This window comes from Scomber japonicus, chromosome 2 (assembly GCF_027409825.1).
Source record: "Scomber japonicus isolate fScoJap1 chromosome 2, fScoJap1.pri, whole genome shotgun sequence".
NCBI lineage: Eukaryota > Metazoa > Chordata > Actinopteri > Scombriformes > Scombridae > Scomber > Scomber japonicus.
Window position 1 is genome coordinate 1,263,229 of NC_070579.1, and position 16,268 is coordinate 1,279,496.

The 16,268-nt window shown below is 43.6% G+C and overlaps 1 protein-coding gene across 1 annotated transcript in view; it reads left to right on the forward strand.

Annotated features, from left to right (window-relative positions):
- LOC128377010 (NACHT, LRR and PYD domains-containing protein 12-like) overlaps positions 1 to 10,856 on the forward strand; it is a 34,222-nt gene extending 23,366 nt beyond the window's left edge. The window contains exons 16-17 of the mRNA XM_053336889.1: positions 10,300 to 10,347; positions 10,525 to 10,856. Of these exons, the coding sequence (XP_053192864.1) occupies positions 10,300 to 10,327 (28 nt within the window). The 3' untranslated portion in view covers positions 10,328 to 10,347; positions 10,525 to 10,856. The remainder of the gene's footprint in view (positions 1 to 10,299; positions 10,348 to 10,524) is intronic.
- The last annotated feature ends 5,412 nt before the right edge of the window (positions 10,857 to 16,268 follow it).

Consider the following 16,268-nt stretch of genomic DNA (forward strand, 5'->3'; position numbering starts at 1 on the left):
TAGCCACGAAGCTAACTAGCATAATGACAATAGGTGTTAAGATCTAATTAGCATGCCATCGAGGCTAATTTAAGTGATTGGCTTCAGGAATTAAAGGAAAGCTAGGCTAACATTTCCCCTTTGCTTCCAGTCTTTGTGCTAAGCTAGGCTAAAAGTTCCCCTCTGGAAAGGAGGGAGAAGGAAGGAAAGAAGGAAGAAAGGAAAGGAGGGTTAAGGAAGGTTTAGCTTTGAGCAGGTTTGCAGCAGACTGTTCCTCATCATGAGACAGAGAAGATGGAAGACACAATAAAACATAAAGAAAGAGATAATGATAAAATAACCAACATGTACACATGAGGATATTTCACCTTCTATAATCTGATCAAACTATGATCATTAGAATAATAATAGCACTAGATTAGAAAGACACAGTCACATTTTACTCCTCCACAAATTCCATAAATGAGCCTCAAATCTGTTCACAAGTTATATTTCACTTAGATTTCCTCTTTACTAGAAATATAAGTTTTCTCATAGAAGACGCTGCAGTACTTTTACTGTAATACTGCATACTACATCACTATAATACTGCAGTACTTTTACTGTAATACTGCATACTACATCACTATAATACTGCAGTACTTCTACTGTAATTGAGTTTTATTGTAGTAAAGTATCAGAGTACTTCTTCCAGTACTGATAGTAGTAATAATATGAAGCCTGCTAAATGTTATTTCCTGTTTGTGGGTTCCTGCTTTTAAACTTCCACTTTTGTACTTTGTACTGTGACACAGATATTTTCTCCGTGTGAAACTCGGGTAAGTGACAGTTTTCAGTTATTTGACAGTAAAAAGTGTAAAGAGCAGAAAGTGAAGCTGCTGTTAGTGTTGAGAGGAGCTCAGCTCAGTTAACAGCTGACTCTGATTAGTCCAGGACTGAGTGGGAATCAACTTTGATCCAGAACAGACTCAGACAGACTTTTTCTCTCAGTCCAACATTTTGTCAGTTTGGTCTTTCTATAATAATATTATAAATACTCAGTTGTGTACTATATAGTAGTCTATATACTGTATACTATGGAGTAGTCTATACTACAGAGTATACAGGGAGCAGATGTTAAATGTATCATCATGTTAATGGAGGTTTTCCTCTGACAGCTTGAACTTCATTTATTGTTCAGAGAGAAAAAGACAGGTGAGAAATGATGTTGGATTAGATTCCTGTCCAGTGAAATAGTGTAGTGTTACACAGGTACAGATGTCATTACTCTGATGTCATTAGATTAGTAGAGAATGAACAGAGTCAGAGAGCAGCAGCCTGTCAGATGTTTGTCTCCTGGCTGTTTGTAATGGATGATGGTGGTGTGGTCCCTCCTCCAGCTGTCAGTAGAAGCACATTTGATGTTTGTAGACTTTGACAGTGAAGTGATGATGAAGTGACAGCAGCCTCACATCAGATGGACTGATGAAGGAGAATCAGCAGCATCTTCTCTCTCTGTGTTTCCTCCACAGCTGAAGCTCCAAAGTCTCTGTGACTGGATGTGAACTGAGCAGCTGAACATCTTCCATGTTGTAGTGAGTGAGTGCAGCTCTCCCAGCAGCTGTTTCTCTGCTATGGATCAGTGTGAGGACAGAGAGGAGGGAGTCCCTCCCTCTAAAAGCTCTCTGTGTGGGGAACATGACAGCCAGACCAAAGCTCAGAGGTGAGATGAGGATCTCTAACTGTCCATCACTGTTCTCCACTCACATCACTCCACCATCATTATTCACACTCACTGTCACATCTGACACTCAGCTACTGAATAATAAGTCACAATAAGTCAGAATGAACTACTAACTTTGTGAGTTAACAAAGAGCTCAACCACTGATTAGTCAACTAATCAACTAAGATGAGACAGCATCTTTCATCAGATGACATTTTGATGAACAGGAGAACGTTTCTCATCCACTGTCTTCTTACTGATTTTCATTCTGCTTCTAAAACTTCAGCTGCTGACAGTCTGCTCAAAATTCATCTTTTTAAACTCTTTGATTTGTTGTTTGTTTGTATCAGGATGCAGCAGCAGAGAGCAGACTCTCCTGAACCCAGCTGTGTGTCCATGAAGAGTGACCGGTCTATGAGGTTTCCTATTTGCTTTAAAGATGGACAAACTGCTGATGGAAGGTAAGAATTTAACCTCCAGTAATCAGAGCAGCATTTACATCTGTGAAAACACATAAAGCACCAGGGCCAGTCTTTAAAAAGATGTTTGAATCACCTTGTAGCTGCTCTAACAGAGTCTGTACAGAGTAAAAGCTGCTTGATGCTGTGTTCATCCATCTGAAGGTGAACTGGGATGTTTATATTTCCATCTTTAGTTATTGAGGTTAACACAGATTGTTACTGAGCCATAGAACTGCTGTGGAACATCCTCACTTCCTTCTTCTTCTGTTCACTCATGACCAAGTCGCTGCCATCCTCTTTTCATCACTGCAGCAATATGAACTCATCAGTCACTCTGTTCTGAAACATTTCTATTTAATCTGACATTTAATCTGAATCAGAATACTTTATTGTCTTTGACCATTACTGTTTCAACGAAATGTTCGTGCAACCCTCCGTGGTGCGACATAAACAACATAACAGAAAGTATAAAAATATAAAATATATATAAAAAACTTAATCATGAACAGTCATCATATAAACAAGTCAGTGTAGATGCTGCAGCCATTATTTCACATCGTATTGTACTTATTTAAAGTTAATAATTTAAAAGAGTCTATTTCTCGAGATTGCTGTTCAGCTCCTTGGTGGCAGAAGGATAGAAGTTGCTCAGGAGTTATGAAGTGCAGGTTTTAAGGCACCTGTAGTGCCTACCAGAGGGTAGTAGTGTGAAGGAGTCTTTTACTGTGTTAGTGGCCCGTCGTAAGCAGCGGGACCTGTAGATGTCTTTAAGGGAGGGGAAGTGTGTGGTCGCGATGGTCTCTGTTTATTGCTCTCTGTAGTGTTTTCCTCTCATCCTTGGTGCAGCTTGTAAACCACACCAGGATGCTTTCCACTGAACATCTATAGAAGGACAGCAGCAGCTCCTGAGAGAGGTTAACTTTCCTTACTGACCTCAGAAAGTAGGGGTGCTGCTGTGCCTTCTTCATGAGAGATCCTGAGAGATGTGCGTACCCACGAATCTAAAGTCACTAATCCTCTCAACCTCGACTCCTTTGATGTGCGCGGGAGCGGTTCCACACTCCTCTTTCTCCTTAAGTCCGCTAGCAGTTATTTTGTTTTACTGAACACCTTGGTTTTATTGTTCATTCTAAGGATCCAGTGGTAATTTTAATAATTTACAGACCTCCCAAACAAAACTGCATTTATAACCAAGAGTTTGCTGAGCTTTTATCTCATTTTATGTCCAAATATGACAAATCCTCTGACATTCTGACATTTAAACTGATGATTAATCTTTAATTTCTTTGGTTTTAACTGCATGCTTTTGTCTCTGTTTTATTCATATCAGGATGCAGCAGCAGAGAGCAGACTCTCCTGAACCCAGCTGTGTGTCCATGAAGAGTGACTTCTCTATGGGTCACCCTATTACGTTTAAAGATGGACAACCTGCTGATGGAAGGTAAGAATTTAACATCCAGTAATCAGAGCAGCATTTACAGGAGTTCATTTTGTCATCATGACAGAACATCTTTAATAAGCTGCGTGCAGATTCCAGTCATTAAATGTCCTTAAACGTGATGTTTTCTCCACAGAGTTCAGCAGCAGAGCTCAGAGGTTCCCAGTGATCAGTCTGCACAGCAGCATCAAACACATCTGGACTCCATATTTATGGTGTGTACATGCACAAACACACCTTTTACTATTAACTCCATCAACCACAGATGAAATAGTAAAGTAGCATTCAGGTCCTAACAGTGTCCATGCTGCTCTGTTTAGACCAGCAGGCCTTCAGACTGACACATGAATCACATGTTGTGTTCTACCAGTTTAAATGAAATGTTCACTTTATGTTTCTGTTCCAGCTGCTGGAGGAGAACATCGTCACTTTTGTGAAGAACGAGCTGAAGAGAGTCCAAAGGGGTCTGAGTCCAGATGACTCAGAATACTTAGAGAGTCAGAGTGAGGATGAGGAGGAGTTGGACGGTGAGGAGGAAAAGCAGAGGAGGAGCAGAGAGGCATTTCTGAAGATCACAGTGCACTTCCTGAGGAGAATGAAGCAGGAGGAGCTGGCTGAGCGTCTGCAGAGCAGTAAGAGGATTTTAACAGATTTAACATGATGGAGAGGAAATGGAGGCAACATGGGAGAGGTTTATATTTCAAACTCTGCTGTTAATATGCTGCACACATCTGCATCAGATCAGAGGCTGTTTGTCCTCCACTGATGAGCTGAATAAAACTGATGGAGGAGGAAAAACTACATAGACACACTTACATGCTCAGATTTCTAGACTTTCTGTAGGATCCACTCACTGATTTCATTTCTTGTTTGTTCATTCAGGAGCTCGTGCTGCAAAGTGTCGACGTAAACTCAAGTCTAACCTGGAGAAGAAGTTCCAGTGTGTGTTTGAGGGGATCGCTAAAGCAGGAAACCCAACCCTTCTGAATCAGATCTACACACCGCTCTACATCACAGAGGGAGGGACTGCAGAGGTCAATGATGAACATGAGGTCAGACAGATTGAAACAGCATCCAGGAAACCAGACAGACCAGAAACAACAATCAGACAAGAAGACATCTTTAAAGCCTCACCTGGAAGAGATGAACCAATCAGAACAGTGATGACAAAGGGAGTGGCTGGCATTGGGAAAACAGTCTTAACACAGAAGTTCACTCTGGACTGGGCTGAAGACAAAGCCAACCAGGACATACACTTCACATTTCCATTCACTTTCAGAGAGCTGAATGTGGTGAAAGAGAAAAAGTATAGCTTGGTGGAACTTGTTCATCACTTCTTTACTGAAACCAAAGAAGCAGGAATCTGCAGGTTTGAAGAGTTCCAGGTTGTGTTCATCTTTGACGGTCTGGATGAATGTCGACTTCCTCTGGACTTCCACAACACTGAGATCCTGACTGATGTTACAGAGTCCACCTCAGTGGATGTGCTGCTGACAAACCTCATCAAGGGGAAACTGCTTCCCTCTGCTCGCCTCTGGATAACCACACGATCTGCGGCAGCCAATCAGATCCCTCCTGAGTGTGTCGGCATGGTGACAGAGGTCAGAGGGTTCACTGACCCACAGAAGGAGGAGTACTTCAAGAAGAGATTCAGAGATGAGGAGCAGGCCAGCACCATCATCTCGCACATCAAGACATCACGAAGCCTCCACATCATGTGCCACATCCCAGTCTTCTGCTGGATCACTGCTACAGTTCTGGAGGATGTGTTGAAAAGCAGAGAGGGAGGAGAGCTGCCCAAGACCCTGACTGAGATGTACATCCACTTCCTGGTGGTTCAGTCCAAACTGAAGAACATCAAGTATGATGGAGCCTCTGAGACAGATCCACACTGGAGTAAGAAGAGCAGGAAGATGATTAAGTCTCTGGGAAAACTGGCTTTTGAGCAGCTACAGAAAGGCAACTTGATCTTCTATGAATCAGACCTGACAGAGTGTGGCATCGATATCAGAGCAGCCTCACTGTGCTCAGGAGTGTTCACACAGATCTTTAAAGAGGAGAGAGGGCTGTACCAGGACAAGGTGTTCTGCTTCGTCCATCTGAGTGTTCAGGAGTTTCTGGCTGCTCTTCATGTCCATCTGACATTCATCAAGTCTGGAGTCAATCTGCTGGCAGAAGAACAAACAACATCCAGGTGGTCTAAAGTCTTTAAAGACAAACCTAAACTAAAAGATTTCTACCAGAGTGCTGTAGATGAGGCCTTAAAGAGTCCAAATGGACACCTGGACTTGTTCCTCCGCTTCCTCCTGGGTCTTTCACTGCAGACCAATCAGACTCTCCTACGAGGTCTGCTGAGACAGACAGGAAGTAGCTCACAGACCAATCAGAAAACAGTCGAGTACATCAAGAAGATCAGTGAGAATCTGTCTGCAGAGAGAAGCATCAATCTGTTCCACTGTCTGAATGAACTGAATGATCGTTCTCTAGTGGAGGAGATCCAACACTACCTGAGATCAGGAAGTCTTTCCACAGATAAACTGTCTCCTGCTCAGTGGTCAGCTCTGGTCTTCATCTTACTGTCATCAGAAAAAGATCTGGACGTGTTTGACCTGAAGAAATACTCTGCTTCAGAGGAGGCTCTTCTGAGGCTGCTGCCAGTGGTCAAAGCCTCCAACAAAGCTCTGTAAGTGCACACAGAACTATCCAGATTAATCTTTGCTCAAGTCATATTTACAATAGTTTTCTTCTGTTCTGCTGATTCTTCTCCAGACTGACTGGCTGTAACCTCTCAGAGAGAAGCTGTGCAGCTCTGTCCTCAGTTCTCAGCTCCCAGTCCTCTAGTCTGAGAGATCTGGACCTGAGTCACAACAACCTGCAGGATTCAGGAGTGAAGCAGCTTTCTGCTGGACTGGAGAGTCCACACTGCGGACTGGAAACTCTCAGGTCAGTTTTTATGATTATGTTTATAAAGTAATATTTTGTTATCCCCATTTTCTAGTTTACATGAATAGTTCTAATACCAAATATACTTTCTGTACATTCTGAGCCCATGTGTTGTAATATCAGAGGTGGTGAAAGTCTTCTCATTCTGTACTAAAGTAGTAGTACTGATTCAACTCTTTGCTCAATTAAAAGTCAGAGAGTTCAGATCAGTTAAATGTATGTAAGTACAAAAGTAAAAAGTAAAAATTAATTTTCACCTCATTTGATAACTCAACAAAACCAAAAAAGTTCATGGCAAACAAAAAAGGAAAGTTTTGCTCTTTTTGTAAAAAAAATACACTGGGCACAGTCTACTTTTGCCGCAAACCATATGTCAGAATATATATACATATATGAATATATAATAAATAAACAAATATATAATATACATGTTATATAAATATTAGGTCTGTTAGCGTTAACATGATGTGATTAATCTTTCTTCACTGACTGTCACAGATTGTGTAGTATAAATATTTATAATCGAGCAGTGTAAAGCATGTGTTCACATAGTAGAGTCTTCTTGCTGCTGTCAGCCAGGTGTTAACCCTGTCCCCTGACGTCAGGGGACACGGAGCAAACACACCAAAAGTTATGCCACAGTTAAAACTGAATGGCATCGGATTAAACTGTGAGCTTCAGTAATTCAGCCTCCAGCAGCAACAGGTGGTAACCCTAACCCTCTCCTACTAACCTAAACATACAGCAGGGGGCGCTGAGTGTCAACATAAAGGCCTGAAGGACAAAATCCTGTTTATTGAGTTGAGAATGTTTTTAAGCTCATTAGATGAAGTGTTGTGTGTGTTCAGTCTGTCAGCATGTCTGATCACAGAGGAAGGCTGTGCTTCTCTGGCCTCAGCTCTGAGTGCCAACCCCTCCCATCTGAGAGAGCTGGACCTGAGCTACAATCATCCAGGAGACTCAGGAGAGAAGATCCTGTCTGCTGGACTGGAGGATCCACACTGGAGACTGGACACTCTCAGGTATGGACAGATGGACACTCTCAGGTATGGACAGACAGGTGGACACTCTCAGGTATGGACAGACAGGTGGACACTCTCAGGTATGGACAGACAGGTGGACACTCTCAGGTATGGACAGACAGGTGGACACTCTCAGGTATGGGCAGACAGATGGACACTCTCAGGTAGAGACACAAAGGTGGACACTCAGGTATGGACACACAGGTGGACACTCTCAGGTATGGACAGATGGACAGACACTCTGACTAACTGAGAGACTCTGGTTCATGTTTAATGGTGGATATGAGTGAAGGTGTATGAAGCTGATTATGTCTTTGTCTCTTCCTCCAGGATGGACCATGGTGGACTGCAGAGACTGAAACCTGGTGTGAGGAAGTGTGAGTGTGTTTTCAGTTTGATTCATGAGAACTTTGAGAAAAACTGGATGAAATATGTAAAAGAAGTGAAAAAAGTTGAAAATGATGGAAAATGTGTTTAGTCAGAAATGGGCGTGGCCTAAACTGACATTTTTCTTGAACCAATGAATCCATGAAACAGAAACTGTTGGTCACAGTTCAGGAGTTAAAAGAGAAATGTTTTATAAATGTCCACATGGTGGCGCTACCTGCTCCAAAATGTCCCTCATGTCTCTCCTGCAGATAAAGTTCATTCATTCATACTGACTTCAGCTGTTTGGAGCATTTGGACTAAAATGTGTTTGTAACAGACGACAGTTTGAGATGAAAATAACAGACTTGATGTGCAAAGACCTTCACTTTACACCAAACCTGATGAACAAACATGAATATTACTGAATATCACTGTCATGTTGACTGTTCATGTTCTAACTGAACTGTTAAAGGTTCACTTACTCTGTATGTCCAAAGCTTTCAGTCACATCTCATGGTCTTCCTCAGTGATGTCTCAGTTGTTGGGACTCAGTAGGAGCAGGTTTGATTATCAGCAATAAGTAATAGTTATCAAAGATAATCATTAAAAATCAATAAAAACATGAATATGAATGAATAATTAGGTGTTGCCTCCCTGAGGTCAGAGACCAATAACCAAACATCAGATATATGAACAGTGACCTCATCAACAGCCAATCACAGGAGACATCAGCATTATCAATTAGAGATCAACAATGTGTGTGTGTGTGAGAGAGAGAGAGAGTTCAGGTCAACAGGTTTTTTTTAAATAAACTTTATTAACAGTAATGTACAGTACTAGTAACATAATACGGCTGAAAACTGCATCACGATAAAAGTGTTTCAAATCAGTCGTTATCCATAATTATTGTTTTTTTATGACGTATTTAAAATAAGGACCAGGGGAAGATATCAAATTTAAACACTTTAATTGTAAACTTCCTCTGAGCCGCTAAAAGACTTGAGTGAAGGCTGCTCTCACGTTTCCTCAGAGCAGAAATACTGTAGAAAGACTTGGGACCAATGTTAAATGGAGGACCAGAACAACTTCCTGTTCAGGCAGGATGGAGGAGGAAATATGAAATAAGAGAGTTGAGATGCAGCCTTTGTTATCAGGCTGTGTGACTGTGTGCACACCTGCTTCTGTCTGCTGGTATGAGGCCAACACAGTCGTCATGGAGACGCTTTAAGTTTGAATGGTTTCAGTAAAGTAGTTCATAAATCAACAGATGATAAACTGCAGCTGTATTGTGTCTCGTTCTCTCCATCAGATGCCTGTGAACTGGAACTGGATCCAAACACAATGAGCAGAAGACTCAAACTGTCTGATAACAACAGGAAGGTGACACATGTGGAGGAGGATCAGTCATATCCTGATCATCCAGACAGATTTGACTCCTGGTCTCAGCTGCTATGTGGAAATGATCTGACTGGTCGCTGTTACTGGGAGGTCGAGTGGAGAGGAAACGTTTATATATCAGTGAGTTACAGAAGAATCAGCAGGAAAGGAGGCAGTGATAAGTGTTGGTTTGGATGGAACGATCACTCCTGGAGTTTGAGGTGCTCTGATGATGATGGTTGTTACTCTGTCTATCACAATAACAGCAGAACAAACATCCCCTCCTCCTCCTCCTCCTCCTCCTCCTCCTCTGTCTCTAACAGAGTAGCAGTGTATGTGGACTGTCCTGCTGGCACTCTGTCCTTCTACAGAGTCTCCTCTGACACACTGATCCACCTCCACACCTTCAACACCACATTCACTGAACCTCTGTATGCTGGGTTTGGGTTCTGTTCTGGTTCAATCTCTCTGGTTCCTCTGTAGGAGGGAGAGTCTCTCTGGTTCCTCTGTAGGAGGGAGAGTCTCTCTGTGTCTCTGTAGGAGGGAGAGTCTCTCTGGTTCCTCTGTAGGAGGGAGAGTCTCTCTGGTTCCGCTGTAGGGGGGAGAGTCTCTCTGTGTCCTCTGTCGAAGGGAGAGTCTCTCTGGTTCCTCTGTGGGAGGGAGAGTCTCTCTGGTTCCTCTGTAGGAGGGAGAGTCTCTCTGGTTCCTCAGTAGGAGGGAGAGTCTCTCTGGTTCCTCTGTAGGAGGGAGAGTCTCTCTGGTTCCTCAGTAGGAGGGAGAGTCTCTCTCTGGTTCCTCTGTAGGAGGGAGAGTCTCTCTGTGTCCTCTGTAGGAGGGAGAGTCTCTCTGTGTCTCTGTAGGAGGGAGAGTCTCTCTGGTTCCTCAGTAGGAGGGAGAGTCTCTCTGGTTCCTCTGTAGGAGGGAGAGTCTCTCTGGTTCCTCAGTAGGAGGGAGAGTCTCTCTCTGGTTCCTCTGTAGGAGGGAGAGTCTCTCTGTGTCCTCTGTAGGAGGGAGAGTCTCTCTGTGTCTCTGTAGGAGGGAGAGTCTCTCTGTGTCCTCTGTAGGAGGGAGAGTCTCTCTGGTTCCTCTGTAGGAGGGAGAGTCTCTCTGGTTCCTCAGTAGGAGGGAGAGTCTCTCTGGTTCCTCTGTAGGAGGGAGAGTCTCTCTGGTTCCTCAGTAGGAGGGAGAGTCTCTCTCTGGTTCCTCTGTAGGAGGGAGAGTCTCTCTGTGTCCTCTGTAGGAGGGAGAGTCTCTCTGTGTCTCTGTAGGAGGGAGAGTCTCTCTGGTTCCTCTGTAGGAGGGAGAGTCTCTCTGTGTCCTCTGTAGGAGGGAGAGTCTCTCTGGTTCCTCTGTAGGAGGGAGAGTCTCTCCTGTGGACAGAAACTCTGCTGACTGAAGATCAGCTGCTGAAATCAAACATCACACACACTCTGCACTGTGAAGCAGATCTGTCTCAGACTCAAACACTCAGTTATTTTTCCTTCTACATGATTCATTGATTAGTCTCAGTTGACTCTGCTGTTGTTACTGTCAGGATCCAATGATTATTTTACTGTAACACAATTAATTCATCAGTGTATAAAACGATTTATTTCCTCACATTTACACCAATGATAATACAGTCCCAACGTCCTGATTAGCAGTGTCGTAGCTTGTTGCTAAAATGAGTCAAATTCATATAAATAAACATTATTAAACATAAATAAACATTATTAAACAGGTTTTGTTCCTGCTCCACTTTTATCTGGGATCAGCTGATTGATTTGGCCAAGAAGCCATCTGGTCTCTACACTGATTAATGTGTAATGTGCTTTTTTGACCACTAGGTGGCACAAAGAGGTGTTTATGAACGAGGACAGCAGGTCAAAGTTCAGCAGAGTGAAGTTTAATGTCGTCTCCATATGAGGAGGCAGGAGGTTAAAGTTGAACCTTCAGAAATAAATCGAACTTTAATGGAGTCTCTTGTTTCCTGCTGGAGCTCCGCAGGGTCCAAACACGCTTCCTTCAATTACAGGTTACCATAGCAACAAGAGCAACGCCTCCGCTAGCTAACGTTAAACGATAACGATGAACAGTTGACGAGTCTCTACTGTCATCTACTATTTTTGTACATTACAACATATTACATATTAATGACATATTTTAAAGATATTAAACCATAAATGTGGAGAATTTTATACCCTGAAAAAGAATATCTGACATCCTGAGAATGAAACTGTAGAACTTTTATGTCATTTTGTCCCCGAATGTAAAAGTGGAATAATGTCAGTAAGATGTTTAACTGGTTTCATTTCATTTAACGAAACATGAAAAGATGTTCGCTACTGTTCCAGTGTTGTGAGATCATCTAAAGATCAGTCTTTAATAAAGTGAATTAATGAACCCAGCATGATAACTGTCCTGTTATTAACTATTCATATTATTATTACTATAACTATTATTAACTACGCTAACATTAGGCGTTCCCAGGCCAGCCGAGAGACATAGTCTCTCCAGCGTGTCCCGGGTCTCCTACCGGTGGGATGGGCCCCGAACACCTCACTGACTAGATGCCCGAGCCTCCTCATCTGGCTCCTCTCAACGCGGAGGAGCAGCGGGTCTACTCCGAGCTCCTCCCGGATAACTGAGCTTCTCACCCTATCTCTAAGGGAGAGCCCAACCACCCTACGGAGGAAGCTCATTTCAGCCGCTTGTACCCGCCACCTTGTTCTGTGGGTCACGACCCAAAGCTCATGACCAGAGGTGAGGGTAGGAACCAAGATCAACTGGTAAATCCAGAGCTTCGCCTTTCGGCTCAGCTCTCTCTTCACCACGATGGATCTGTGCAGAGTCCGCATTACTGCAGACGCCGCACCGATCCGCCTGTCGATCTCCCGCTCCATCCTTCCCTCACTCGTGAACAAGACCCCGAGGTACTTGAACTCCTCCACTTAGGGCAGGATCTCATCCCCGACCCGGAGAGTGCACTCCACCCTTTTCCGGTTGAGGACCATGGCCTCGGATTTGGAGGTGCTGATTCTCATCCCGGCCGCTTCACACTCGGCTGCGAACCGATCCAGTGAGAGTTGGAGGTCACGGTCTGATGAAGCCAACAGGACCACATCATCCGCAAAAAGCAGTGGCCCAATCCTGAGGTCACCAAACCGGACCCCCTCCACACCCTGGCTGAGCCTAGAAATCCTGTCCATAAAAATTATGAACAGGACCGGTGACAAAGGGCAGCCCTGGCGGAGTCCAACCCTCACTGGAAACGAGTCCGACTTATTACCGGCAATGTGGACCAAGCTCTGACACCGGTCATACAGGGAACGGACAGCCCTTATCAGGGGGTCTGGTACCCCGTATTCCTGGAGAACCCCTCACAGGATTCCCTGAGGGACACGGTCGAATGCCTTCTCCAAGTCCACAAAACACATGTGGACTGGTTGGGCAAACTCCCATGCACCCTCAAGAATCCTGCAGAGGGTGTAGAGCTGGTCCACAGTTCCACGGCCTGGACGAAAAACCACACTGCTCCTCCTGAATCCGAGGTTCGACTATCTGACGGACCCTCCTCTCCAGCACCCCCGAATAGACCTTACCAGGGAGGCTGAGGAGTGTGATCCTCCTGTAGTTGGAACACATCCTCCGGTCCCCCTTCTTAAAAAGAGGGACCACCACCCCAGTCTGCCAATCCAGAGGCACTGCCCCCGATGTCCACGCGATGCTGCAGAGTCGTGTCAACCATGACAGCCCCACAACATCCAGGGCCTTGAGGAACTCGGGGCGGATCTCATCCACTCCCGGGGCCCTGCCACCGAGGAGCTTTTTGACCACCTCGGTGACCTCCACCGCAGAGATAGGAGAGCCCACACCCGAGGCCCTAGGCCCTGCTTCCATACCAGCAGGCGTGTCGGTGGGATTGAGGAGGTCTTCGAAGTATTCCTTCCACCGATCCACAACGTCCCGAGTCGAGGTCAGCAGCGCACCGTCCCCATCGTACACACTGTTGACGGCGCACTGCTTCCCCCTCCTGAGACGCCGGATGGTGGTCCAGAATCTCTTCGAAGCCGTCCGGAAGTCTTTTTCCATGGGCTCGCCGAACTCCTCCCATGTCCGGGTTTTTGCCTCAGCCCGGCCGGGCCCCATGGACGAAGGCCGGGCTACTGAGAGCCGGGCTACTGAGAGAAACAGCTCTCTACTGAGAGCTGTTTCTCATATTTAGTCCATTTCTATCAATGAGGGTGGACTAAATAATAGAAACAGCTGATGTTCAGAGCATCAGAGAACAGTAGAGAGAACAGTAGAGAGTCAGTGATGCAGGAACCTGAAAAAAACCATCCGTCGTAATCATCATTGGGGTTTTCTGAGCTATCTTTTGTCTGGCCCCTCCCCCCGACAACTGAGCTCCTGTTTTTATCGTCTTTAACAGTAAACACATCAACAATCACATTTAGGTCCTTGAAGCTACTTTAGGAAGGAAGGAGGGTTTAGGAAGGTTCAGCTTTGAGCAGGTTTGCAGCAGACTGTTCCTCATCATGAGACAGAGAAGATGGAAGACACAATAAAACATAAAGAAAGAGATAATAATAAAATAACCAACATGTAGCCTACACTTGAGGATATTTCACCTTCTATAATCTGATCAAACTATGATCATTAGAATAATAATAGCACTAGATTAGAAAGACACAGTCACATTTTACTCCTCCACAAATTCCATAAATGAGCCTCAAATCTGTTCACAAGTTATATTTCACTTATATTTCCTCTTTACTAGAAATATAAGTTTTCTCATAGAAGACGCTGCAGTACTTTTACTGTAATACTGCATACTACATCACTATAATACTGCAGTACTTTTACTGTAATACTGCATACTACATCACTATAATACTGCAGTACTTTTACTGTAATACGTTTACTACATCACTCATAATACTGCAGTACTTTTACTGTAGTACTTTAACTACTTCACTATAATACTGCAGTACTTTTACTGTAGTACTTTAACTACATCACTCATAATACTGCAGTACTTTTACTGTAATACTGCATACTACATCACTATAATACTGCAGTACTTTTACTGTAATACTGCATACTACATCACTATAATACTGCAGTACTTTTACTGTAATACTGCATACTACATCACTATAATACTGCAGTACTTTTACTGTAATACTGCATACTACATCACTATAATACTGCAGTACTTTTACTGTAATACTGCATACTACATCACTATAATACTGCAGTACTTTTACTGTAATACTGCATACTACATCACTATAATACTGCAGTACTTTTACTTCTATGACAAGTTTATGTTCAGCTTCAAGAAGACAAAGTAAAGTATCAGAGTACTTCTTCCTGTACTGTTAGTAGTAATAATATGAAGCCTGCTGAACTCATTTCCAGGATCTAGAAACTAGTTGAACTGTTGTAGCTTTTAGATTCAACATCCTCACAGACAGAAGTGTGTTTTTATCTCTACTGCACCTGTTTTTATTATCTCTGCTTATTTCCTGGTTCATACTTTAACCTTTGGACTTTTTACTGTGACTCAGATATGTTCTCCGTGTGAAGCTCGGGTAAGTGACAGTTTTCAGTGATTTGACAGTAAAAAGTGTAAAGAGCAGAAAGTGAAGCTGCTGTTAGTGTTGAGAGGAGCTCAGCTCAGTTAACAGCTGACTCTGATTAGTCCAGGACTGAGTGGGAATCAACTTTGATCCAGAACAGACTCAGACAGACTTTTTCTCTCAGTCCGCCATTTTGTCAGTTTGGTCTTTCTATAATAATATTATAAATACTCAGTTGTGTACTATATAGTAGTCTATATACTGTATACTATGGAGTAGTCTATACTACAGAGTATACAGGGAGCAGATGTTAAATGTATCATCATGTTAATGGAGGTTTTCCTCTGACAGCTTGAACTTCATTTATTGTTCAGAGAGAAAAAGACAGGTGAGAAATGATGTTGGATTAGATTCCTGTCCAGTGAAATAGTGTGGTGTTACACAGGTACAGATGTCATTACTCTGATGTCATTAGATTAGTAGAGAATGAACAGAGTCAGAGAGCAGCAGCAGGGTAACAAGGTGGAGGAGAGAGGGAGTCATGTGACTCATTTCACTTCTGAGGAACTCTGAATAAAGTCAGTCTGCTGCTTCAGCTTTACTGTCATCACACAATCCAGGACTGTACAGTGAAATGCAGCTGAGACACAAACACATGTCATTAGAATGAGAGAAGTGAAATAAAGCAGTTAGAGTCAGTTTGTGAGGTCCAGCTGCTGCAATGTGATCCAACAGTCCTGCAGTAAATCCTCCTTCATCAAGCTTTAATGTTCACTTTGTGTTCATTCAGCTTCTTGCTCATTTTGGAGGCTGCACTTTGTGCTGCTGTTGAATGATATTGTTCTACTGAGAGCTGTTTCTCATATTTAGTCCATTTCTATCAATGAGGGTGGACTAAATAATAGAAACAGCTGATGTTCATAGCATCAGAGAACAGTAGAGAGAACAGCAGAGAGTCAGTGATGCAGGAACCTGAAGCTGTTCACCTGTTCCACCTCAGCTCCTTTCATGTAGACACACTCATGTGTCTTCACCTCCCGTCTCCTAAAATCTATCAGCTGATTGGTTTAGCTGATGTTGAGCAGCAGCCTGTCAGATGTTTGTCTCCTGGCTGTTTGTAATGGATGATGGTGGTGTGGTCCCTCCTCCAGCTGTCAGTAGAAGCACATTTGATGTTTGTAGACTTTGACAGTGAAGTGATGATGAAGTGACAGCAGCTTCACATCAGATGGACTGATGAAGGAGAATCAGCAGCATCTTCTCGCTCTGTTTTTCCTCCACAGCTGAAGCTCCAAAGTCTCTATGACTGGATGTGAACTGAGCAGCTGAACATCTTCCATGTTGTAGTGAGTGAGTGCAGCTCTCCCAGCAGCTGTTTCTCTGCTATGGATCAGTGTGAGGACAGAGAGGAG